The sequence below is a fragment of the Phaseolus vulgaris genome, chromosome 8 (genome assembly GCF_051622355.1).
Source record: "Phaseolus vulgaris cultivar YP4 chromosome 8, ASM5162235v1, whole genome shotgun sequence".
NCBI classification, from domain to species: domain Eukaryota; kingdom Viridiplantae; phylum Streptophyta; class Magnoliopsida; order Fabales; family Fabaceae; genus Phaseolus; species Phaseolus vulgaris.
In genome coordinates this window covers 11,324,002-11,351,077 of record NC_143505.1, presented here as the reverse complement: position 1 = coordinate 11,351,077, position 27,076 = coordinate 11,324,002, and the positions used below count along the sequence as shown (strand labels likewise).

The following is a 27,076-nucleotide window of genomic DNA, read 5'->3' as shown; positions in this document are numbered from 1 at the left end:
AGTTTTACATTTAAAGGATTACCAAGATTAATCTAATTTTGATTAAAATAATAGCACTAAAAGCACCAATGATCATGCATCAGAGTTCTTTCCCTTGGCCATCCATTATTTTGTGTTTTGTCACCCATACATATTTGTGTTTCACAACGTGAATAAATACTAGTTATATGTTCTTGATTGCACATGTACCTTGTGAAATCAAATATATGATTTTGCCTCTTATGATGATCCTATAATCTAATATGATTTTGCATTCAAATATTTCATTTGATAGAATAGGGCATGAAGGATCAAATCTGTGGCCTTGATCTTGATCCCCTTTATAATGGCAAATAGGGTGCAAGCCACTATAATGTATGTTTCCTTACATTCAAAAAGAGATGAATGCATTAAACTATCAACTACACATTTATCTCAAACAAGTCTTCCGTGAATCCAATGCAAGGAACCAGCCTAAGCTTGGAAGGTGAGGTTGCATTACCTTAGTTGACTTGTGGTGATGGGGAAAACCGTTTTGACAGCCATTGGAAGGGTCTCAACAGTTGAGCCCTTTTCTTGCGCCAGAACCAAATGGCAGCATTGTATTGCTCGTTGCGAATCTTTTGTGTGGCAGCCTTCCAATCATACTTCTCCATCTCTTCACGCGCAGCTTTTGCCATGGTTTCTCTTAACACTTTGTTCTGCAAAAGTGGCCTTAGTTTGCTCAAGCAATCTTCAAGATCTCCAGGATTATACAGATAGCTAGTTTTTCCGTCTTGATCTGCAGGGATAATATCGGGAATACCTCCAGCACGTGCTGCCACCACAGGTATCCCTGAAGACATGGCTTCCAAAACCACAAGACCAAGTGTCTCTGACTCTGAAGGCATGACAAACACATCTCCACTAGCATATGCTTGGGACAGTTCTTCCCCTCCTAACATCCCAGTGAACACTGCAGGCATACCTTCAAACATTTTCTCTAGCTCCTCCCTGGTAGTTAACTCATATTACTAGAAGTTGTCAAAGTCTTTATGTTAACATTGCTTTATCTATAGAGTTAGGGGAGTAAAATATATATCATAAAAGCATGAGATGTGGACAAAAGCACCAAACAGGGTTTTTTTAGAAGGGGTGTCAGAACTAGTCACCTGTATGGTCCATCGCCAACGAAAGCAATTCGGGCATCAGGAAGCCTATCCATAAGCCTGCCAAAAGCAATTAGTCCTCTTTTAGCATTGATACATCAGTAACCAACAATAAGCAGTTTTTGCTGCTCTTAGTTCATATGCTGGATTTTTAAGATTGACTGGAAATTTTGAATGCAAATACTTCTCAAAGTTATGCAAATTTCATAATGATGTTCACTACCTTTTGAGAAAATCTAAACTCTTCTCTACTCCAAGCCGTCCAACATGAACTATCAAGGGTTTCTCCGGTTCACCATCGCTGCATGACAAATGCTTAAGAATAGGATGAAATGCCATCATTAACAAAACTCGAACACAAGTGAAAAAGGAAAAAAGGAAGGTCCAAACCTTAGTCTTAATCGCATTTCATAGGAGCGGTATTGGGGATGGAATTTTTCAGAATCAACACCCTTGTTCCAAAGACGAATCTTGTTAGCTGGATTCCAACACGGGAAAGACTCCGTCAAATTTTTGCAGCATAACAGTAGGCACACCGAGAAATGCATATTTTCAGATGCTATTACCAATTAAGAATAGCTAAAAAGACTAGATAAGGGGGTTTTATGTTCACCTGCTGTGACTCTAGCTGCTAGGAGATCCCCCGCTATGGCAGCAGATGGAACCAGAGTCAGATCAGCTGCTCTGTGAAGAAATTCTACATAAAAAAAATTAATGTTCTGTTTATCAATATTTGAGTCCAAATTAGAAAGAATAAGAAAGAAAGTATACATACTTATGATCAACCACATGGGTTTCACCAACCAGCTAAAGGTATATCTTGGGATGTACCTGGAAACTAAACAAGATCAGCCATAAGTAATATATGATTTAACATAGATCACTTCTGACATCATAGCATCATGTCATATCAGAATAATTATAAGCAAAAGTGACATGTGATAAGTGTAATAATAAATTATTTTATCATATGCATTTGACCTCTGTATTTGTATTCATGCTATAAACTTCATTTTGCTGTTAAAAGTCATTTAAACATTTTTTGGTTATAGAAGTGGTTACTATTTATCAATTTTTTAGAGAAATGGAAGCTTGAAGCCATGGAAGGTTGAAGTCAACTCTAGCCTTTCACCCAACGATCAAAAGCCTCGCCCAGCGAGAGTGTTAACAAGTTCGCTAGGCTACCAATGGCCTCTGCGCCAAGGACAGTTCAGGATCATGGTTTAATATCTTGCATAAGTTGTCCCTTCTTTCTCTGCAGGTACATGATGATTACATGATAATAGGTGCTCAGTTTGATGCTAGAGTTCCATGGCTTGGAGACAGGCCTAGCCACCAGGGTGTAATGCAATGTTGTATGGCTTAATCAACTATGCTTTGGGTTGATTTTAAATATTGGAAAATGATTTAGAACTTGGTCCTTGTTGATAAAAAGTATTTAGAACTTGGTCCTCAAGACTATGCAGCTTAGGGGTATAATATTAGACATACATACTATATTATCTCTGAGGCATTTTATAACACTTGATCCTCATGCAAACTTTGTGTAAAAAGAATTAAAGAATTGGTATTTTTGCATTAAAATTTAGAACTCGCCTTTTAGGAATTAGGGCTAATGAACTTGTTGTGTGAATGTTGGGTCATGTTGGAGATGTATTGGTTAGAGAAAGTGTATTGAGATGACTTCATGAGATCCAACCCCGTGAATATTTATCCTAGGCAGGTTATATAATTTAAAGTTCGGTTGTTTTGAATGCTTTTAATTTATAATTACCTCACCATCTAATTCTAATGAATATCTCTAGTTAAGTCTTTTGTAAAAGAACTAGTAAAATTGCACAATTGGTTAAACACACGCAAATCTATTGGGAAACTATACTTGGACTTTCTAGTAATACTACTTGATAAACTTGTCAAATAGTTAACAACATGAAAACTAAAATGGTAAATATATTCAGAAAATCTGTAAATTGAATAGAACTCACACAGGTACATGGGTGTGGTAGGACATGACAATAGGAACACACAGTAGTTTTGCAATGATAAGAGCTCCAAAAACCTGAAATTAAGCCAGCATTAGATACGTAATGTGGCAAATAAGTCTTTACACTACACAATCCATAATAACCCCAAAAAATTTAACAAATGAAAATATAGAGGAATTGCAGACCAACCATTATGCCTGGCGACGATGCATGAATTATGTCAGGCTTAAACCGGGCTACCTCTGAAATTATTCTTGGACTAAGTGCCAAGGAGAGAGGTACCTTCTGATACAAAGGGCAGGGAAAGCTGCATTTCTCATTGTGTTTTGGTATAAATGCAAACTGTTAGTATAAAAAACATGGTCGTGCTAGTAATTGGAAAAAGTGTTGATTGTGTAAAAAGACCAATAAAATCTTGCAAACATAGAAATTACAACGGTTATAAACATAAATTTCATATGCTTCTTTTTCTCTTCTTCTACATAGAAAATCTCGTAATTACATTAGGATATTTATGATTCTTGTGATTATATATTAACTCTATAATAGAGCCTCCACTGTGTAATTCAAGCACAGATATTTCCTCATGCGTATCCACAATGGTAATCATATCCTTAGAGAGCATCTCAATCAATAAAACTAGGAAGGAATGATAGTAGAAAATGTCAAAATGTCTTCACATTCTAAATCGGATATCAAAATATTAAAAATCCTAAAGCAATGATACTAGAGAAATTTAAGAGTGAGTGCACAAATATATAACAGCAGAATATGAGGCAGGGGAATGACAGTTGACAAAAATATGCAACGAATAAAATTAAGAAAAAATAGATAACCTCACGACAGAAAGATAAAAAAATTGTGATTTAAAACAAAAAAAATTAGTATTACAAGTAGAAAAAAGGGTTGAGAAAGTGAAAAATGAGCTAAGAAACTAAGAGATCAGTGTTAGCAACCTCCAAGATCCAATTAATTTGGCTCCATGAAATTCCTGGGGCACTCCCTCATGTGTTGTCACAACCATCACCTATAACAGACAAATAAACATAACTAGTTAGCATGTGATGTAAAAGAAAAAAAAATACAGGAAAAATGTGTAAGCACTATGACTGTAATGCGCAGAAGCTATCTAATCTAAATTTTGAGTTTTCTGGATAATGTAAATAAACATGTGCAACATAGAAACATAAGTATAAAAAGTTACCTCATCCCCCATTTCACGAAGGCATCTGATGAAGTTTTGAAACCGGTTTTTGTATCCTGAGACATATCTGCAAAATAGACATAATTTTAAAAACATATTTTTCCTGAATTCGTATGCTGCTGATACCACACATCTTCTGAAGAATGAATAATGCATAGTATAGTTCAAACCCATTTGGAGTGCAATGAAGAGAGAAGCTAGAACCTTCGTAGAGCAATTGCTCATCTAAGTTCCCACAGTTAATGTCTAGGTACATACATGTTTGCATATACTAAACACTATTTTACACCAAGTATTCGGAAATCTAAGATGCAGCACGATAAAATTGCTAACATCAAACTTTTCTGATTGTTAAACTACGCTAATCGAATAGACATTGGAAAAAGACAAACACAGAATCACCTCAATTAATTTGACGCAATCTTAATTCCAACAGAACATCATTTAAATCCAACTTCATAACAGAATATGCAACACAATGGCTGAGTACAGTAGCAATAGCATGTTAAAAGACAAAAAAACTGAAAAACTGTTTCTGTATTCTTTGAACAACTAGTTATAGTATGTATTATCAACACATTACCCCACATATAAACTCAGATTAACCAAATGTGGAACTTTGACATCATAAAAAGCTATGACTAGTGTTTTAAATTGTGATACAATCCCAGTTACATTGTGATTAGCGATATTGCAAAAAATTGTGGAGAAATACAACTGATGCAATTGCAGAGACCTCAAAAAAACACTTCAACATTACGGCAAAAAATGCAGTTGCAAGCTCCGACTTAAAAACCTTGCCCATGTCACTTGACATAAAACTACACACTAACTCAGTCAATTCATCAAATGCCACAAAGTCAACTCTAAAGCCATACCAACAAGTTGATTCCTTGAGCGCAGCATGACACTTGCCCTGTTATTACGGTTCTTAAGTTGCAAAACAACCAAGGCAAAAGGCAACAAGGTCTATCAAACACCCCACATTCAATGAAGCATTGGACACTAAGCACAACCAAGAGCAAATCAAAAGCAGCAACAAAGGGGACTCACGCAAAGGGAGAAGGTTCAACAAAGAGAGCGATTCTCCGAGGTCTTGAATTGCCCTCATTCTCGGAGCCAAGCAAAGCACCCTCGTTCTCCCCTTCTCCAAGAGAATCAACCTCTGCCGTGATGATGTTTCCAGCCTCAAGCACAAAACTTTTTCTACCCCCAGTAGCTTTCAACCCCTGAAAAGAGCACAACCGTGCGCCTATACAAGAAAGAGTGATGGGTTTTAATTCTGCGGACTTAAAACGTTGAAATCTAGTAGGGTGTGGAGAAGACGATGAGGAACAAAAGGGTGGAGAAAACGAGGGATTTATAGTGATTGCAGTGGCTCTCATGGTTGTAAAGATGCTATCTGATGAATGAGTTGGGATAGAATAGTATCCAACTAAAGTGGTTGTGTGGGAAGAGAGAATAATCCAAGGAAGTTGGAAAGGAATCTAAGGATCACTTTTTTGTCTATAGGACAAATTATTTTTCTCCACCTTCTGAGAAACAGTTCACTGCCCAGTGAAAAAGTTATGAACAGGGTTCTGTTTCTCCCTCCTAATGGGGTGGTGGCGCTTACAGAGGACCTTATTTTGTGTGCAGAATTGTTAGAACCAGTTGATATAGTGTCCATTTAGCATTGTATTCTTGGATTAACTGGGTTAGGATAAGGTTTCTCCGATTTGAAAAACCGTTTCATGATGTTAAAATGAAGGATCTTACATTTATAACTCACTTTTTTTTTTTAATAGTTACTTTACAATTTCTAATACTATTATTTTTTTATATTTCTTTTAAAACTATCACATCAAAAATTATATCAAATAGTATTTTCCTTTTAAAATACGGAATACTATTGATTTAATGTTTTTTTGGTAAATTAATGTTTTATAATATATTTATTGTATTTTTCTTGATCTTAGACAACTGTAACTTCTTTTTTACCAATTTTTTATAATTTTCAAAATTCGCATTTACACTATTTTTTTATGTTTTCCCTTTTTAGTGGGTAGATTAACCTATAAAGTTACATACCACTCTTATGTTACATTATCCTTTGAACAACTCCAAAGTGTTTTTTAATAAAAATAAATTCACTAGAGATTCTTTCTCTAACATACTTCTAAGGCACATTTACTCTTTCATGAAATGTTTACCCAAATCAAGAGTAAGTAAATTAGACATGAGCCACATAAATGAGGACTATGTACTTTAATGAATCAATATATTTTAATCCATTTAAGTACGTGTCATTAAATAATAGAGTGAAAACATTAAAGTGAGTTATATATCCATGATCATATACATGTTGTTTTAATGAAATATATATAATATTATAACATGAGAATTTTTTTTTAATAATGGAAGGAATAAAGTAAGATCAGAAATTTTCAAAAGTAAGATAAAGGGTTAAATGGCATTAAATTTTAATTATTTTTACATTATTATATAACTTAAATTTATTCATTTTATTCATAAAAATGTTTATTCCAATATAAACATTTTAATAGTAAGACTTTATATTGATATTTCATTAGAAATAATCATATTTAGAGTGTATTTAATAAAATTAATAAATTAGTTTTTAACTTATTTAAGAATATTTGACTTCAGATTAAGTAAAAAAAAATTAAGCCACCGAAGTTTGGTGCTTAATAGATGTCATAATATCATCTATTCTACATCTAATGATAAAATGGATCATTTATTAATAGTGAGCAGTTTCAAAACACACACGGAACACTTGATGAAAACCCATCCAACCTCAAAACATTTTGCTAAGAAGATTGGAAGTAGAAAAAAATATCTTAGAAGACTCTCACTTCAGGGAGAGTTAATGTTCTTCCATTTTTATCTAGTTTTATAAATATTATACAGGGTAGTGTATACTTTATTTTGGGCTTGTATTTAGACTATTTTCTTGGACCATGTTTTATGCCAATTTTCATGGGCCATGTATTGGGCCAATTAGAGTAGGGTGTAAATAGAAAAGGAAAGAGTCTAACTAGAGTTACAATTGGGCCTCCTTGGACTCAATGCAACTCTAGACCATCTGAAGAGTTTTTAGGGTTAAAACTTGCACATTAACTACCCATAGCACTATAAATACAAGTGTTAGCTCCCTTGTAAATCAGATTTGAATTGATAATGAAATGTTGCCCAAGTTGCTAGCTCATTTGTCTTCAAATTCCCACTCTCAAGTTTGCACTTCTATTAGTGTTTTGCTTGAATCTTCTTAGAAGTTGGTCACGCCTCTTCTAAGCCTCTACCTCTCCTCTTCATTTCATCTTCTCTACACTTCAATTCAACCATTGATGTCACTTTCAAGTCCATTCTTCCGCAACATACAAAACTACAACAAAAAAGAAGCCAAAAAATCTAATTTTACATCAACACCTCTAAAAGAATGGTGAACCAATGCAAACCATGATTTTAGTCATGCAATAGAAGAGTTGAGCATGATTTATGTGTGGAAGTAAACCTTCAAATCCAATTGAGCAAATATCTTAAGATTGTTCGATAACAACATCAGTTGAGTTTCAACAACATCATACTGAACTTCAAGCCCAACACGACAAGTTGAGTGTTTTGGTTTGAGAATGAAAACATCACAATGTTGAAGACAATAATAAAATCGTGGCCCGTGACACAAACCAAGTGGTTGAATCATGGATTAGGCCATCTATTTCGAGTGATATCAACACCTACAAGCAATTGGCTGAGCACATGAAGCAACTCACAAATATGCTTAATGGTAGAGATATATAATCCAGATAACCAGGGGTAGTTTTTGCTTCTTATTACTAAAGTTTGACGTTCTATACAAAGTACCTTCACACATAAATGTACCAACAACAACCACCCTTTTACTACCAAGGTCGGGTCGTCCACTTTCGCCCTATGTGGAAGACATCTGAGCACTAAAAGATACAATGGATCGTCTAACCCAGAAGAGCATGTAAAGACCTACAAGATAAAAGTCAACCTCTTTTTCAATGACAATGTTTTTCATTTTGAATATTCCTAACAACACCTAAAGGAGTAGACCTATTGTTGGTGGGACTCTTTAAGTTCCACTTTTGTTTACTCGGTAAGTGGTCCAAGTCAACTGTAGTAAAACTAAGGGTTGTCGTATCCACGAGAAATTAATATTTATCACAGTAAATATATATTTCCAAATAAAGTGATGAGTAAATAGAGGTTGATTTCATATATTTTGTAAATAAATAATTATAATAATAGTACTATGATATTTAGATCGATGAGTGAAATTTCGACAAAAAAATTAAGTAAAGGAATAACATAATGTTGGGATCAAAAGAGTTTTGTGAATCTCCCTTATTACTGTTACTTATGAATGTTATGTTTATTCAAACTCCTTATGGCCAAACTAAATCGATTTCTCGTGCAAGGTTATCTAGAACAATACGTCAATGTTATAGCTTATTTATGAATTAAGATGAAACAATTCATCATAGTCTCAGCTCCGCGTTCTGCGACCATTGAGTCTTATGGCTGGTTGAAGAAGGTTCAGATACATGAAATCGCCTTTCGACCTCATTCATGTTCTACGGGCAATCAATGATCGTTCCTCGCTATTGAGCATTAAGCACACTACCAAATCCAAGGAATTTGAATTTCAAAGAAAAACAAAAATATTCATAAACAACAATAACTTAGGGAATATCACATTGCTTATTCAATCCCAACATGGTAGATTTAGCAACTCATAATGAAATATTACAATGAATGCTCAAGTATTAGAAGCTAAAGAATAATAAACATGAATCATTTGAATATATTTGGCCAGGTCAGGCTTTTGATCCTTTCCTCCAGAATCTTGTTCATATTTCAACCTTGAGGTTTTCTTATGATTTCTCTCTTATGCCTCTCGATGCCTCTCTTCCTTGATGGTTTGGAATGTTATCCCAAGGTCCCTATTTATAACATTTTAGAATGAGATTCAACATTCGCTTAGTGTAGGCCACGCTCAACAAATTGACTTTCTTCATCCTTAAGTAATCTTTCGGCTTCTTGGGTTCTTCAAATTCAAAGATTTTCCAGGGATTCGCTCCAAGCTAAGCCCAACAGTGACCTTTGTTAACCATGAAGTAAATTTAGCTTGACTTTGGCTTCAAGCGAAATCCCTTTTCTTTTAACTTTGGTGCATAATGGTTTCAAGCTCTTTCTAAGCGAATTTGGGCTTTCTTCATGGGTAAGGGTGCTCTGCACTCATCCCTTCAACATTCTCTCAATCATTTCTTCTCTTGATTACAATTTCTCTGGCCTCAATCCACTCAGCGTATGTAGAAGCGCTCAACATTTTGAGTTTCTTTTATGAAGTTTGTTCTCTAGACTCAATCCGCTGAGTCATTCGTTCTGTGTTGGGCAGATTACTCCTTTTACTCCATTCTTGTTTGCTTGTTTTTCTACCCTTTCCTGCAAGATTTATGCAGATTTCTTCTTTTCTTCCTTCTCTCTATGTGCAGTTGGAGTTGGAGAGCAATTTAACATGCTTTTCACTTGTTTTTTCAATTTTCTATACAAAATATATGTTTATTGATATATGATTTTTGTTACAAGTTAACACTTATAAACTACCTTCAACTCAATCAATTCATTATAAACATTCTCAAAAAAATTAAACACGTGATTCGTTGTTAGCCAACCATCTGGGTCAGGACTTTTTGAACTTTCACATTGCCATACGACTTCCTTAACTTCTTCCTCAGAAAAGACTTCTATCAAACACAAACTTTCTTCTGTAAGAGGGTTTTAAACTCAACCGCATCAAGTCTAACCCCAAAATCTTTTGTTGCTTTAAATCTGGTTTCAAAAGGCTTCTTTGCTTCAAAACAGACAGTGCTAGGCTCCTCACACCAAAAGCCCCTAACCTCAACACCCTTCACTTCATTCCTTAGTATCCTCCACCTTAATGACGAATGGAAAAATCTAGAACAAGAGTCACCATATTTGAACCAGTTGGTTCTAGCCTTTTGACGGAGAAGAGATTCTAACTTTGAGTCAGTCTCCCAAAGCTTCCTTACCAGATCGGTTCTAATCTGCCTCTCACTTTCCACAGGTTGACCATTACAATCTTGGTAGTCATATTTCTCAATATCCTGCATAATAGACATCTTAATAGAATTCAGATTCCCAAAGACGTCCATATTCCATGTGTTTAAATCAGCCTTCAGGAGTTTGAACTTTTCCTTGAGCCCTTTTATGGCGTTTCCTTGGCTTAAGTAGGACTTCCACCTTTCCTCCACCATCCCATCAAAGCCCCTTTTTGAATGCCAAGCGTCAATAGATCTAAAAGGTTTGAGACTTCAGTCTTTATCCAAACACTTAATCATCAAAGCACAATGATCAAACACTTCCCTCCGTTGGACATATTTCTTACACATAGGCCAACACTGCAACCATTCTTCAGTTACGATAACTCTATCGATCATACTCTTTGCCATTCTGTTTGATTTGAACCATGTATATTTTTTCCCCACAATAGGCAGGTCCAATAACATGTTTGATTTAATGAAACCATTGAAGCCTTTTATCTCACTGGTAAAGTCACCCTTATCTGCTCCTTGCCTTTCGGCTCAACTACTTATTTCATTAAAGTCCCAACAAAAGCACCACGCAGCAATTTGAGAAGCTTCTTTACAACTAGACAATTCCTCCCCAGAGAAGTTTCTTTTCTTTCAAGGTGCACATCGCGTACACATTAACCACACAATACTTGTGGGCAGATTTTTTATGTTGGCCACAATAGCTATATAACCCTTCCCCATTGAGTGGCTTTCATAGCTGAAAGCTTCTTTGTGCCACCTAGAAAGAAGACCTCAATTTCCATTATCCCCTCCATTGTGAATCCATTCGATATTGTTTTCCCCCATAAGGAGTAGCACCTAACATCCGTAACTTCTACTGTTTTTGATCTTGGAGACACACAAATTCTGCTTCCTCTGTAGATATGCACCACCTCATATACCTTACTTTTGTTCTTTCCCCCAAACCTCTTATATTTAAATTAAAAATCAGCATAATACCATTCAAATTACCCACCTCTAAATTCTTCAAAAACTTCAAATATCTCACTTCCATACATTGGAATTCTTGGACCACATCCTCTTCCTCCCCACGGCAAGCGAGCCCAATCTGTTTTCCTAGATCCCATAATTTAGCTGGCTCCTCCTTAATTTCAGGTTTGCGAACTCGAGCATTACAATTGTTAATGTCCCCAGCAGAAATGGATGTTGTTAACAAGCCTTCTCTGGGCAGCAACTTCTTCCTCACCTGAGACGATCTCTCGCTCAACCTGACGGACCGCCTTGGGTGGGTGCTTGGCTCCCCCAACTCGCTAAGCCCTTTCATCTTGCACCGTCATGGAGGCATTTTGCATGTATTTCCCACTTCTACTTCCTCTGCTTCAAGCGAACTTTGCAATTTCAAACCTACTTGATTCCTTATCTCCACGAGAGGCCCTATTGCTTGGTTAGGATTGGGATAGTTCGACCAATTGCCTGATCCACATCCTTCTTCCATGCAATTAGGTGACTCCGAGCCTCCTGCATGACTTCCATCACCGTCTTCCTCTGAACCATTCTTCCTTCCAATAGAGAACGTATCTATCCTTTTCATATTGCACTCTCCAGAGACTCCCCTAGGACTCAGAGGCCTCTTGCTTCCGCTCTTGGTCCAAAGAGGCATTGGGCTCTCTCTGAGAACCCCTACATTCTACATCCACCACCAACTTAGCCAACTCAACATGCACAGAATGGTAATTTTGTGAAAAGGAATATGCTTCTTTAGCCTGATTAATAAAAGCAGCCTCCACAGACTCCTTATGGCCCTTAGTTTCCTCTTTGGTGAATAACAAAGATTCTTTTATCTGTAAATCAGCTCTTTTCATAGCAACTCCCTTAGAAAAGGAAACTTTTATCCTATTCGCACTTAGAGCCTCTCCTCCATCCATCTCCTCCTCTGAACAACGGACCTCCCCTCCACACGTGACCTTCACCTCACCGCTAGACACCGATAGAGTAGTTTCCTCTACATAGGTCTTTGAGAAAGAGACATTATTAGAAGTACCGTAGAAATTCCGGTGACACATACACTGACCTCCGAATCTTGTAGGGTGTTCTTCTTCAATGTAAATACTCATCGTTTGATCATTAATCCTCGTACTCTTAGCCATTTTAGCATTACAGTTTTTAAGCAAGCGAACTTGGAGTTTCGCATACTCCAAGTTTTCCCACATCGTCGTCGATTCGTCTATGGATACTAGGGACACTACCTCACCTACCAGTTTTGAAAAGCAATCCTTATTCCAAAACGTTAGTGGTAGCCTATAGCATCTCACCCACACAACTTTGTGGCTCGCAACCTGCTCCGCCGACCATGGCTCGATGTTTTGGAAGACACTCTCAAACCACTCCTTATTAAGATTAATCAGCTCCTCCATGTTGACCCCTTCTCGCAGAGTAAGAAGGACAAGATTATCCCCCATATACCTCACTCTAACCATGCTCATACCTCCTTTCACAAATTCGTCACCCAGCTATTCAAAGTCCAACTCTTCTTTAAACTGCCAATCACACTGTACTCCACCCAAGGTAAAACCTGTTGTTTTGTTTTGATGATTGGCCATTTCCAGTCCTTTGTGATTCATCTTTGACTACGTCTACGAAAGATTTTCTCCATGTCTTCACCTTCCAGACCTCCTTTGTTCTCTTCTGTTCATGAAAGACATTCATGAAAGACATGAGCCTCCTCTTGCAACTTTCTGGGGTTCCTTACCTTCTTCGTATGTTTCACCCTAGTTTCACTCTCCACCCTTTTGGATTCCACCTCACTCCTCCTATATCTCGGAATATTTACGTGCAACTTCTTGTTACCAATGTATATCTGGTCTAGATCCCTCTCCAGCCTCCCCACATTTTTCACTTCGAAGAATCTAACAAACCCAAATCTTCTCCCCCAGTTGTTAAGTCTTCTTGAGATAAACACTTCTTTAACCCTAGCCCATCTTCTGAAAATCTTGATCATGTCCAGTTTCCCATACCCATTTTGGAAGTTTGCGAAGAAGAACGTTGTAAAGTCATTCCCATATTTCTCATTTCGAAGAATCTAACAAATTCAAATCTTTTCCCCCATTTGTTAAGTCTTCTTGAGATAAACATTTTTTTAATCCTAACCCATCTTCTGAAAATCTTGATCATGTCCAGTTTTCCATACCCATTTTGAAAGTTTGCGAAGAAGAACGTTATAAAGTCATTTGAGCTACTATGAACTTTTCGGTTGGTACAGATCCTCCCTGACCTCCTTGCATATCTGGGAAGAGCGAGCCATATTTTCTGAAATTTTAGGAACTAATGTGACAAATGTTGTAGAGGAGCCACCTCATGAACCAAATGTTGAATAAGATGAAGATGGAAATTTCTTTGTTAATCATGCATTTTATGTGAGCATGATACTTGGATATATTCAGGCTTGTGTGGAACTTTTACCTCCATTCTGGTCAATCGTCCTTGGCAACAAGTATATTTTAGGTTTCTTTTATACATTCATGATGTAACGTTCTAAACGAGTGGGGGAAAATGTATGAAAAATGCCAACACATGTGCAAAAGAACAGACTAATAATTTCTACCTTTTATGATATTAAGGAATTCTGGAATAAACTATTTAATGAAAATAATAAAAAAATGGTGGAAAAGAAGAAACAAAAGATTTAGGAATAAAATAAGTGGATATTTCACATAAAAAAAGTATATTATGTGAATAATTTTTGGTAGCGTTTGATGATATTTAACTCCTAAGGATTTATTTACACAATTTAAAATTATTAGAACATTACTAAAATCTTTTAAACTGCCAAAAATTAATTAATTATTTTTTATAAAACCAGAAAGACTGCTTAATATAACTTACTCTTTTTTTTAGATATTTTTAACTTTAAATTTCTTTTATTCTTTTAGAAAACCTTACCCACTTAATTCAAGATGGGCTTGTATATCCTTTCTCTTTCAATCATTTCTTTTTGCAGTCCTATAACTTTTGTGTACACCCAGGGTGGTTAAAACACTAAAGTGTCTCCTTGCTATCGCTGCCCCTTTGTCGTTGTGGCTACTTTTATTTATGTGTGTTGGATGAAGTCAAAGAAAAAAATATTATAAATTATGTAATTAAAAAATACTTTAGATTAGGTAATTTATAAGTTAATTTTTGTATAATTTTTTTTAATTGTGTATAAAATTTAAATATGTGACTTTAGAATTGTGCAGAAAGATTTCATATTATATAATTCAAAAGTTTTTTCATTAAAAAAATGATTTTTATCGTACAATTTAGAAGTAAAAAAAGTTTTTTTTTCCATAATCGAGAATTAAAAAAGTTTACAAATTGTAAAATTTAAAAATATTTTTAAATTGTATAATTAAGAAGAATTTTTTTTTCATATACAAAATGACTTTTTTACATTGCACATCCTAAAAATAAAAAAATTTGACTTTTACATTGTGTAATTTTATTTTTTTTAAAAAGACTTTTAATTACGTAATCCAAAAATATTTTTTCATAAATCAAGAAGACAAAGTGAGAACGTCTTATATTTCTAAGAATATGAAAAAAATTATGGGAGTGAAATAATATACCCTTATCTATATCGTATGTTAGCGTTCTGTAAAACCCATTATTTCCAACTTGATGTAAATTTATCACAATGAAATGTAAAGGAAGAGTTTATTGAAAGAAAATGCGAGTTTGATTTATTTTAATAAGATTAATTATAAATAGTTGATGATAAAATAATTGATTTAAAAATTCAATATTAATTAACCACGTCTACAAATATTTTAAAAGTTAGTTTTAGAAATTAAATTAAGTTTTTAAATTATAATTACCTTTTATTAAAAATTTAATTGAAAAGCCAATTTCACTTTTTGAGATATTCGTTTACTACAAATACTAAACTTATTAGAGTAAAAAGAAAAGAAAACATTAAAAATATTTTACTTTTTTATATTAATTTAAAAATTCAATATCAAAGGGGAGTGATGGTTCCCACAATGACCAATCCAACGTCAAACTTTGGATATCAAAATCTTATTTATATATATTAAAAAATTATTAAATAAAATTAATTAATTATTATATTAATTAAATTAGAGATTAAAAAATTATTGATATTTAAAGTGATTTTTAAATATATAAATTAATTTTTAAATTAATATCTAATTTAATTAATATAATATTTTTTTATTTTATTTTTAAAATTAGTTTTTATTTGATGATTTATTTATAATATATATATATATATATATATATATATATAATTTTTTAATATAAAATTATGGTCCACGAGTAAAGATTTTCACCATGATAACCTTAAAGCTTAGTTTATATCTTTATATCACTTCAAACGCACGCTTGATGAAAGCAAATCACTAAACCCAACCTTTTGTAAGATAAACCCGTGTTTACTCGTAAGATTATTATAAATTATGTTTGAATAATTAAAAAAAAAAAAACTCTTTCTGTAATGTTAACATTTGAAGGAGTTAGGGCATACAAGAAGTCTTTTCTTTATTTTTTTTCTTTTGCATTTTTATTTAAGGAGGGAGTAAAATTTTTAAATATTTTTTCTTCTTTCTTTACTTTTTAAATATCATATAAAGAAAAGAGTGTGATCCCTACAAAAGAAAAAAAACGTGAATAACATTTTTGTAGTAAAAAGTCCTAGTAAAGGGATACAAATAAGTAAGGATTGGTATTGCCCTCATGCTGGGAAGAGAATCCAATGAAGAATATTGATAAAAACAGTAATAATACTTAAATATAATTTTAATCTCTATAAAATACTACTTTATTTTAGTTTTTCAATATTAGTTTTAATAGATTAAATAATATTCAATTTTATGGTGTGTACCTTGATTTTTGTTTTGAAGTGGTAGTGGTACCTTCATTGATTGATAAAGGGAAATTCTAATATACGTCTTTAAATTTTTAAGCGTTTTGCAACAATTAATTTTTTCATTAACAATTCTTAATTCTTCAAACTAACTAAAATGTTTTCATTTAAGTTTAAAATTATAATGATTTCAATTTAAAGAAAAATATAATATTTATTTTAAAATCATTTTAAAACAAAATTTATACTCAAAATATGAAAAGTTATGGAGTATGTTTCAATATAGACATAATAATATACAGCTAAAAATGTTTAAAATATTTTTAAAACAATACAAAATTTCTCAAAATAAAATCATTTTAATTTCTAAAATTTTAATTTTTTTTTTCTAAAGACCTTTTACTAGGAAACAAGACATAACTAGTGACCAAATAATTATTGTAAAAATTAATTGTTCAACAAGAGTTACAATATTCTTCTAATAATAATGCTATTAAAATAAAGTGTATAAAATAATGTCATGATATTACATATTGAGAGGACCTTCTTTTAAGAACTTTGATCCTCTCCAGTGGGCTTCTCTCTCTAACCCTTTTTTTTTCTATTTCCATGTCAGATTTCTTCATTCTCTCTTTCTCCTTTTGAGTTTTTGTTTTTATCCATAAAGACAACAAACATAAGAGAGAGTCCATTTAGTTTAGTTGTAAATGTTTTCTTAGGAATCAAATACAAATAAAGAAACAACTCATCCACATTCTTATTACTAGTAAGAAATAATAACAGAAGATTTTTGTTAAAATATTTAAAATAAAAAATAATTATAGTTTTAGCCTCTCTAAAATTAGTGAATTTTGGTTTTGACATCTATAATTTTTTATTTTATTTTTCATTCTTATAAAATTTGAAATCAGTATTTAATCTTATAAAATATATATGAATTTTGATTTTAGTCTCTTTCAAATATTTCTTGACTAGCTTGATCTCTTTAACATTTTAAGACAAATAACACCATTTATTTTATGAATCTTAAGATTTTTTTAGGCTAATTTGAAAAAATTAACTTTTTGTTCAATATTAAAGTATTTAATTAATATCATATAATACAATAATCAAAAGTGACGAATTTTAATTCTACAGGAACTAAATACAACTTTTTTTAATTAATAACCAAAATCAAAAATTAAAAAAAACTTAGCCACCTTGTTACTTTTATTTATTTTGTTTCATCATTTATCTTCCAACAAGCCTTGTGACATGTAATAATCAACATGGCTCTGCCAAAGCTGACTCCAAATGAGTGCATTTAGAGACATGACCAGGTTAGAAGTTCTTGTATTTCACAACTCCAATTAGAAGTTGAAGCGTTTGATATAATGTATTATTATATTGCATGTGTAAAAAAAAAAACCTATTGTTAGAGATTCACTTCATGAATTGGATTTATGAGATTAATTAGATTTAAAGTACATTTTGTAATTCATTTAAAATCTATCATAACAAATATTTATTGAGTTTACCGGTGTTACTCACTATCAGACCGTTATCGGATTACCTATAATATAATATAAAAATATTGCGTGTGTGAATTTTGTTGCAGAAGAAAGATGCTTAGGAAAAGTTGGCACTTATGAGAAGAAGTTGTGAAGAACTTAGTTCCCTAATATTCACGTCAACAACATATTCAAACAGATTCCCTCTCCATCTTCTCTTTATTCTCTTTTGTTGCAGAAGGTATATGTGCAATGATATGATATCTCGATTTTGGATTTCAGAAGCAGAAGCAAAGGGGTAGCAAAAAGCAGAACCTGGCCCTGCAATACCACCTAAAAAGCAACGTTGATTGGAAGACTAATAAGCAGTTCCCTATCCTCACTGTCTCTGTTACCTCCTTTTTCAGCACACAACTGTTTCACTCTTTGTCTCCCTCTCAACACCTCACTGCTCCACCACCACTTTGTCTTTTGACCAAACCCTTTATTGTTTTTTCCCTCCTTCTTGGTCCCTGAGAAATTCTGTCACAATCTTCCTTCTGTTCCTTCTTTGTCTCAACCATTACCTTAACAATATCATAAGCCTCCCCCATTAATGTATACTGTTAATTCAACATTAGCTCCATGTGTGCATGTCTCATGCACGTATATATAAATTCACCAAAGCCTCAGGTAACAAAACTGATTAACAGTTTCCATAATGTTTGAGATTTTCTAGTGTATATAAGTACACAAATGTCTGATATGTGTATAATTAGGTTTAGATCTACACAATCTTATAACCAGTTTTGTGATTGAGTCGAGTTCTAATGAGTTAAGTAAACTAGATATGATATAACCTGAAGATTACAATACAAAAACATATAATTTAAGTAACATTAATTTTTTTAAATCGTAAGAAAATTGAATATGTGCTACAAAAAACCATAGAGAAAATAATGAAGCAGAACCACTTAATAATTTATTCCTGGGTACAGAGGGACTTAGACTTGATTAATCTTGGGTGATTTTGAAATCATTTCAAATATAAAACATTTTTTTACCTTTCAATTTGCTTCAAACTAACATATACAAGTTTAGAACCTAGCATCCCATAATTAACACCTTTTGACCTTTAACTTTAACCCTTAGGAGTAAAATGTTCTCTTTCTCCTTGCCACCCAATAAATTACTCAACAAACGAAATGTTTTACTGCAGAATTCTCAGGTAAACAGAGTGTAACACAATTCTTGTACCAAACGCAAACTGTGTGATGTTATAGAACATGGGATTAATTTTAATTATAGTTTGTCAACTTTTCACTTTTACTAGGTAGCTTGTTTTTAGCTTTGCTTTTCCTTGAATTGATTGATCTATATATACTCGAATCCAAACGTGTCTACTCTCACAAACATTCCACTCAGCTTCTCCTCTGCTCTTTCTTTATTCCATTTTCTCTCTTTCCCTCCACTTCACTAAGCACACACTAGGAAGTTTAACCCAACAATCTTTTGTGCAACTAGTTTTCTCCTGAAGCTGTTCAAATGTCCAGAAAGAGCAAAAGGGTGTGCTTTAGTCCTGATGTCAACGACAAACCAACCATCTTTCTCAAACACGGGCACTGTGGCGAAGACAACAACGACGGTGGAAGAGTTTCAAGAAACAGGATGAGGATCACAAGAACATGTACATTCAGATTGCATATGGACACAAACTCTTCTCCTGTGAGGTTGCTACTGAGGCTAGGAGAAAAGGTAGCAAGTGCTATAAGAAATGTTTCTGTGAGAAGGAGATCCTCCAGGAAGGTTTCTTCATCCACTTTGGTGAGGTCACGTTCATTATCAGACCTCACTGATTCACACCGAGCTGAAACTGTAGAAGACTGCATTGAGTTCTTGCATTCCTCTTCATCTAGGGAGAGACCAAGTTGAGTTGAGTCTCAAATCTCAACCAAAATTCTCTAAGTTCTATGAGGCTGCTACTTGCATCAGAATTCAGATTTGTGTATTAACTGCAAAAGGGTATGCTTTAAAGTTTATGTGTAAGGAAAGAGAGGTTAATACTTCTCTGAGCCATGTTTTGTATGAGTAGAGTGTAGAGGTTCTGATATTAACATTAGCCCAAATCATAGTTTGAATTGCAGATTGTAGCGTTGCATTCATAATACATTGTTGGATCTTCTACTTCCCCATGTTTCTTCTTGGCATAATAGATTCATCATTAAACTTTTACTATTCGTTTATGCTCGCTAAAAAAATGATAAAAGAAACAAATCCATCACATTTCTGCGTAATATATTGAATGAACTTTCGTTTTTGCTCGGCTAAACTTTCATCACAACCCTCGCAGATTATGTCACAGTCAACTCATTCGCTTAACAAAGTGTGGTTCAGCACAATTAGCTGTGTTTTTTTATTTGTCTTCATAAGAAAAAGGGACAAATATGAAAACAAAGTTCAATGAATCAAATACTTTTTTTAACCTTATTATATATATATATATACATATAAATTGATTACTACTCTAAAGTAAATTATACTCATTAGAAGTATCCTGAAATCATATAAACACATTTTTTTATTTATTTTAACATTTACATAGATATATTACATGTATGTAATCTAAATACACCATGAGAAGACACAAGATGCGTGAGGATACTGCTCCACCAAGAAGGCTAGACATATGCATTTAATAGATAGTTGATTTCTAGCATTATGCAGAAAGACTTTGTCAAGAGAAAATGTACTCTCTCTCTCTGCTTTAGAAGACATTAATCACAGGGTATGGATTGGGTGATCACTCTTAATGCACTAACAAATCTTGGAGATTAATTGATATTGGTATTGGAAACATTGCATGAGATGAAGGTATGAGCCACAGAAGTTGGTGAGCATATTTGGTGTTATGAGATGAACATGGCTACCCCACATGGGTGACAGATGAGAGCATTGTGGTGTATCTATGCCTCTTCTATTCTGTCCAACATTTGAAAAGCCAATGTCAACCACATCCAGCAAATCAGCAAATATCCCTATTGATATCAACTTTACAACAACCCTTTGACCACAAAATCAGAAATAATGGCACCAAATTCCCTGTTCCCAAAAAAGAATCCAACAATATGCAGTACAAGTCACAGTGCTGCACTTACCACTCCTTAAATATGAACTATGATGTAATTTCCCACTAAGTCATGGGTGCGTTACATCCAAACAACACACAAACTATATCACAGGTGATGGAGGACCATCGGATTGCATCAACAAGACTTTTGGGAAAACGTATAAATCCAAATATAGTAATACACAGTCTACATAATGACCACCAACTTTCTGTAACCCACTTTCTTCCACTTTCAAAAGGGTTTTCAATATAAAAAACTATATTTAATTAAACTTCTATTCTCTCTAACAAGAAAATTTCCGTTTTCTATAATTTTAATTATTTTATTTTGGTATATTAGTTTAAGAAATGATAATTTTGTTCTTCAACAATGAACAATTTTACTTCTCTTGTTATATAAATAGATGTGTGATAAATAAATCCAGTTAACTATTTTTTTTTAATTGAACAATAATTTTGTGTCACATAAACATATGTGAAAAAATAATTATGTATATTTTTTCATTTTTTTAAAAAATATGTATATTTAAACTGAGTAAATAAAACTGCCAACATTGAAGTTGTATATTTATTAAGAAGTAAACCTCACTCAATCCCATAAAATCGGCGACAGCTCGTGCATGGGATAACATATTATGGGTGATCCGATAACGGTCTGATAAGTCCAACAAACACTCGCTAAGATAGACTCGAAATGTCCCTGAAACCATATTAAGAAGTGAACTTTAAGCCTAACTCAACCCATAAAACCGGTTCATGAGGTGAGGTTTGCACCCACTTATATACAATGAAATGTCCTAATCTTTAGTCGACGTGGGATCTCCAACATTATTTTTAAAATATAAATATTAAAATTAAATAATTTAAACTATAAAAACTAAACATATAATTAAATTCAGAAAGTTAAAATTTGAAAAAAAAGAAGAAAGTAAGTAAACAAAATTATAGGAAGAAAGAAAAACATGGTCTAAACATAAGTGGTAAAATTTTGTTTTTTCCCAGGTGTGGTGCAAAGCCCCATGAAAAAGGGCAGAAAAGAATTGACCCAACAATTGTTTCCTTGTGACAATTTTACCTTTTCTTTCCTTTTGTTTTTCTGACTTGTTTTTGTTGAAAGGATTTTACTAAAGCAACAGTAACAAGATGATGATTATCCAGTGTAACAGTAGTAAACTTGGAGGGTTATAGTAAAAGGAGTTATGTAGATAGAAATGTGTAGAAAGAAGCTGGGCTAGGTAGGCGCATGCAATGCAATGATGGTGCAGGAAATAATAAAGAAAAAGTTAAGTATTAGTGTTCACACGTTTGGTAATAATTATGATCCACTAATGATATCATGGTTACAAGAAAACAAAAAATCCAGATGCCATTATGAACAAACAGTGCAGGCCATGATCAAGAATCCAATGACACATTTTATGCATATTAGGCTCCTCCACGAGAAGATTTTCTCAACTACTATATATTAATAATTAATTAGTTGGTATATTAATTAAATTAAATATTATTTTATAAACTTAAAAAATTATTGATATCTAAATTAGCTTTTATTATTAATAGGTATCTAATTAGTTATCAAAATTTTAATTATCAATTATTTATATTTTAAATTTGATATTTAAAATCTTGGTAATTAATTAGATACAAATTTATAAATTATTTATCAATAATAAAAATTAATTTAGATACCAATAATTTTTTACTCTATAAAATATTATTTAGTTTAGTTAATATAGTAAGGAATTATTTTTTGTCTTTAAAATTAATTTTTATTTAATAATTTTTTTTAGTGTATATATTTAAAGAAAACAAATACATGCATTAATATACAAAATAATAATTTATTTTAATATATTTGGTCTTTTTGTGAAATATAGAATTATTGAAAATATAAATTACAAATTAGTTACACTAGTGCAAAAAAGATCAACATCATTTTTTTTAACAGACAATGATTTAGAAACCGTTGTCAATAAGCACGTAATCTATTCTATTGTGGTATAGACAACGATTTTAGAGCTGTCATCTATAAGTCACATATAGACGACAGTTCTTTTACAACCACAATGGTATAACAAAAATAAATATGTACATACATTATCCCATAAGCGTATAGACGACGGTTGTTCATAACTGCCATCTATACCCCTTTCCTTGATAGGTACAAACGACTTATAACCATAATCGTCATCTATTGTGGACATTTTTTTAGTTCATTATGTTTTATGCGTTTTCCCTTCTTATTAACATATTCATTTAAACCCAACCATTCAGACACATTCATTCAAAGAAACAAATTATATATATTGATAAAATGTATTACAACACTAATACAAAAAACCTTGTTAGTAGACGTTTAAATAACATACACAGTTAAGTTTATAATGTAGTTACACATCAACTATTTGCTTCAGATGTGTGGATGACTTCTTGTGCAGTGAACAAAACCACATAGCAATGTTATTAACTATGATAACACAAGTAACTACTAGTGACCCCTACATCATCCATGAAAACAATTTGTAAATATTTAAAGCATGAAATAGTAATAATTGAACTTACTAATTAATATAAGGGCAAAGATATATTTGTTTTCCATATGAACTCAAAGTGTTGGTGATGTATGATAGAGTTTAAGCTTTCTTTGCTCCAATTGGATTAATCAAATAAGGATCCAAGAATCCATAAATATCTTGATTACCATCATTAATAAAAACTCCAGACAAATACCTACAAGTTATTAGTTAAAGCACAATCAGTAATAATTTAACATAAAGTAAATTGAAATATAGGTGAAAGATACTTACATCATAAAAAATTGAACTATAGTTGTATTGAGCTCCTAGTTTCCAGTTGCAAATTCTAGCACATCTGACATGTATATGTATAGAGGTATGTCAGTGTTTCTTCCAAAAAATATAGGGATGACAATGTGGGGCGGCCATGCAGGCTGACCCGCGACCCGCTACTAAAAAGTGCGTTGCGAGCTCATTAATCTAGCCCGCTAATCCGCTTAGGCCTGCCCCGCATAACTCGCAGCCGGCACGGGCCAACAGCAGGGCGGGCGAGTTGGCCCACTGGCCTGCTGATAAGTGCCTAATTTCAGTAATATTTCATATTAAAATCTAGGCACTTATGAGGATTTATTGCTAATTTACATATAAAATAATCCCTAATTTATGAATTTATACCTTTTTACATTTTTATGAGTTTTATTTGAATAAAAGCATTTTATTCCCAAATTTGGTGTTAATTGCATATTTCTAGGGAAGACTGGAGATTTGGAATAAAGGAGAATAATTTGAGCTAAAAAGATAAAGCCGGAAGGTCCCAGAATGGAAAAATATGCAAAGAAAGATTGGGCCTTTTTTTATGTTTTATCATTTAGCCCATTAGCGCGACACAAGAAGCAACCTAACCCTAGAAAACTAGGATAAATAGAGGGCTAGAGGCTCAACCCTAGTGTGTCAGATTGAGAGGAAAACACCATAGAGTGAATTGTAACCCAATTGGGAGAATGGAAGGTGATAGAAGTATGCGTGGCTAATTCTATCCTTTGGGATTAGGAGTAATCTGCTCAAACTCTTATGTATTGAGGTGATATTTTATATATTAATATTCAGTTTTGATTGATTATTGGTATTGTTGTTTTACTTTTAATTTTCCGTGACAAATTAAGAATCTTAAATCTGACCTGGAGGTATTTTTAGGGTTCGGTCCTAAACAACAATACTTAACATATTTGAGTGCTAGGAATAGACTTGAAATGTTAATTTCTATTAAACGTCTGAGCTTCGTTCTAAGTTGTTCTTATAATTATGCGAGGGATCGATAGTTAGGGGACATTCTTAAGGATTTTATATGCGAGGAATCGATATAGATGATTTTTATACGGGCATCAATTTCAATCAAAGAACTCAATATTAACATGCTAATCTAATCAAAATACATGAGAGTGAGAGAGATGAAACCTAATCCCTATTTTTCCAATTGAAGCAACTAATTCTTTGTTTGTTTTCTTATTGATCAGTGCCAAAACAATCACTTCTAAACTCTTTTTATTGTTATGTTGTTATATTTAGTGAATATTGTACTTGATAATTTATTGTTCCTTGTGGGATCGATATCCATCCTTAGGGACAATTATTACTTCTGACAAAAGCGGTGCACTTGCCGTAAAAAGTCATCAAGTTTTTGGCGCCGTTGCACTGTGACCTTTATTTTGTTTTATTTTAAAAAAAATTAATGTAAAAAAAAGTATGTTTTATTTTAATCATATAAAAGAAGTTAATATTTAAAATAAGAGTGGATTTAGTTTTAAGTAAAATTTTACATTTAAAATTTGTTAATAAGAAATAATATAAAGAAGATATTGTTAGAATGTGTGGCCAAAACAAGAGGGGATGAATTGTTTTCACAAGATTTTCGCAAAGATTAGAAGTAGAGTGAAAATATTTGAAAAATCAACCAATTGATTTTATGTTCAATTAGATAAAAGTTCAGTTTTATAGTTCTTTATAGAAATTCAATCGGTTGTTTTATTGAAACAACATGTTGTTTATACCAACAGAGAAAGAACAATGTTAAAAACAATGTATAAGAAAAGGGATAGAGAGATTTACACAAAGAGGTTTATATTGGTTCACTCTTAATCAAGAGCTACATCCAGTCCTCAGCTAACCACTGAGAATTCAATAAGAAATCAAATCAAGATTACAAAACACACACTAAAAGTGTTGATCTTGAACCCCTCAAGAACACACAACACTCCTTGGCAACACCACAATTTTCATAAACCCTTTTTGAAACTACCTTACACAGATTACATAGAATTACACTATTCAAAATGAAGGAAATATAATACACCTGACTTTTACAAAGTAGTGGTACAAAAGTATACAAAACCCTGTCATATTTCACACAGAAGTGATGATCCAAAGCTTTTGATTCCCTTGAAAACGTTTTTGGTAAGCTCTTTATCTTAGGTTTCTGAAAAGATCATAAAACAGTTTTTATATAGACTTAAGGAAGTGGTTAAAACTGTTAGATCATAAATCAAAAGCAGTTGGAATCATTTAAAATACAATTTCAACCTCTTAACAAAATTCTGCTAGAAAAACAACAAATTGTTTTAGAAAACAACTGATTGAAATAATTTTTCTGTTAAGGATTTCAAATAAAATAGCTAGTTGTTTTATCGAAATAACCGGTTGTTTCAGTTTGACAACAAAGACAAAATAAAACAAATCTTTTTCAAAACCTTTTGAAAACCACTAAGTGTCAAACAAGCAAATGTTTCGAAAATTCAACAGGTTGAAAAACTTGCTATAGCCTTAAGACCTCTGAGTAACAACTTTTTCAACAGGTTGATTTGACAAATAACTGATTAAAATTTCTCAAATTTTAAGAAAACACTTCTTTTAAAAGTGAAAAAGAGTCAAGTGAGCTTGGATCAATGTAAGGTGTGAATTAACAATTCAAAAGCTACTAGACAACACACACAAACACAACAACAGGTTCTTCAAGTCTTCTACACAAATTTGGAGGCATCAAAGCACCTTGTTCAACAAATATTTCATTAAAATATTTTGTAGAAAAACTTTGATAAGATACTCTCGTACAATTGCATACATATAGAAGGAAAATATATTCAAAACAAAACTTTAATAATGTTTAATCAAGCCTTCTAACAACCCTCATACTTGAACGTCTTTATATATTTTTTTTTATCTTAATTGAATGAATTAAAACAAGGATGGAATTTTAAATTTTTAGCAGCAGAATTTTTTTTATAATTAAATTTTAATTTAAAAGAAATATTTTCCTTATGTGGGCTACCTCTTAGGTGGGACGAGCCAATCTAACCAACATTTTACGAGCTAAATGCGGGGCATGACCAACCCGCATTGCCACCCCTAAAAAAAAGTATCATCCCACATAACCTTGAGTGGGTTTGTACCAATATCTTTAGCCACTGATGATAAAGAAGCTATAAGATCGTCAATGGGGACCAGAATCTTCTTTTGCGGACTTGGTTTCCGACAAGGTTTCTATAAAATAAAGAATATTTGTTTTAAATTAGATGTAATACATAAATATAAATTAATATAATGAAATTAAATTATTATCGAGGGTTTTGGAATAATTCGAACGAGGTGTCTGGACCAGGCTATAAATGTTTGAAATGCCTCGACCGCAGTAATCTCATCTGTAGGTAG

General features: G+C 32.8%; 2 protein-coding genes across 4 annotated transcripts; one reads left to right on the top strand and one right to left on the bottom strand.

Moving 5' to 3' along the window:
• Nucleotides 1-225: 225 nt before the first annotated feature.
• On the bottom strand, nt 226-6,051 carry LOC137824239 (sulfoquinovosyl transferase SQD2). 3 transcript variants are annotated; one of them, XM_090293998.1, is made up of 11 exons: nt 5,370-6,051; nt 4,317-4,383; nt 4,069-4,139; nt 3,302-3,419; nt 3,113-3,186; nt 1,903-1,965; nt 1,741-1,824; nt 1,518-1,605; nt 1,351-1,428; nt 1,131-1,187; nt 226-972 (listed from the first exon to the last, which is right to left on the bottom strand). In XM_090293998.1, exons 5-11 carry the CDS (start codon nt 3,120-3,122, stop codon nt 483-485), a joined length of 870 nt encoding a protein of 289 aa, XP_090150124.1. In that variant the 5' UTR covers nt 3,123-3,186; nt 3,302-3,419; nt 4,069-4,139; nt 4,317-4,383; nt 5,370-6,051; the 3' UTR covers nt 226-482. The 3 variants fall into 3 exon arrangements, with proteins under 3 accessions (XP_090150124.1, XP_068485880.1, XP_090150123.1); XM_068629779.2 differs by having other exon boundaries at nt 1,903-1,958; XM_090293997.1 differs by having other exon boundaries at nt 226-992; nt 1,903-1,958; nt 5,370-6,049.
• Nucleotides 6,052-19,122: 13,071 nt separating this feature from the next.
• On the top strand, nt 19,123-19,919 carry LOC150025417 (uncharacterized). Its single transcript, XM_090294295.1, has one exon. The coding sequence runs from the start codon at nt 19,277-19,279 to the stop codon at nt 19,661-19,663; it is 387 nt and encodes a 128-aa protein (XP_090150421.1). The 5' UTR covers nt 19,123-19,276; the 3' UTR covers nt 19,664-19,919.
• The last annotated feature ends 7,157 nt before the right edge of the window (nt 19,920-27,076 follow it).

Excerpts from the sequence above, each read along its gene's own strand:
- LOC150025417 (XM_090294295.1), top strand. The coding sequence starts at position 19,277 with ATGTCCAGAAAGAGCAAAAGGGTGTGCTTTAGTCCTGATGTCAACGAC.
- LOC137824239 (XM_068629779.2), bottom strand. The coding sequence starts at position 5,701 with ATGAGAGCCACTGCAATCACTATAAATCCCTCGTTTTCTCCACCCTTT. Across the intron at positions 4,384-5,369 it reads GTTGAACCTTCTCCCTTTGC|ATATGTCTCAGGATACAAAA; the intron begins GTGAGTCCCCTT and ends TCTATTTTGCAG. Across the intron at positions 4,140-4,316 it reads TTCGTGAAATGGGGGATGAG|GTGATGGTTGTGACAACACA; the intron begins GTAACTTTTTAT and ends TGTCTGTTATAG.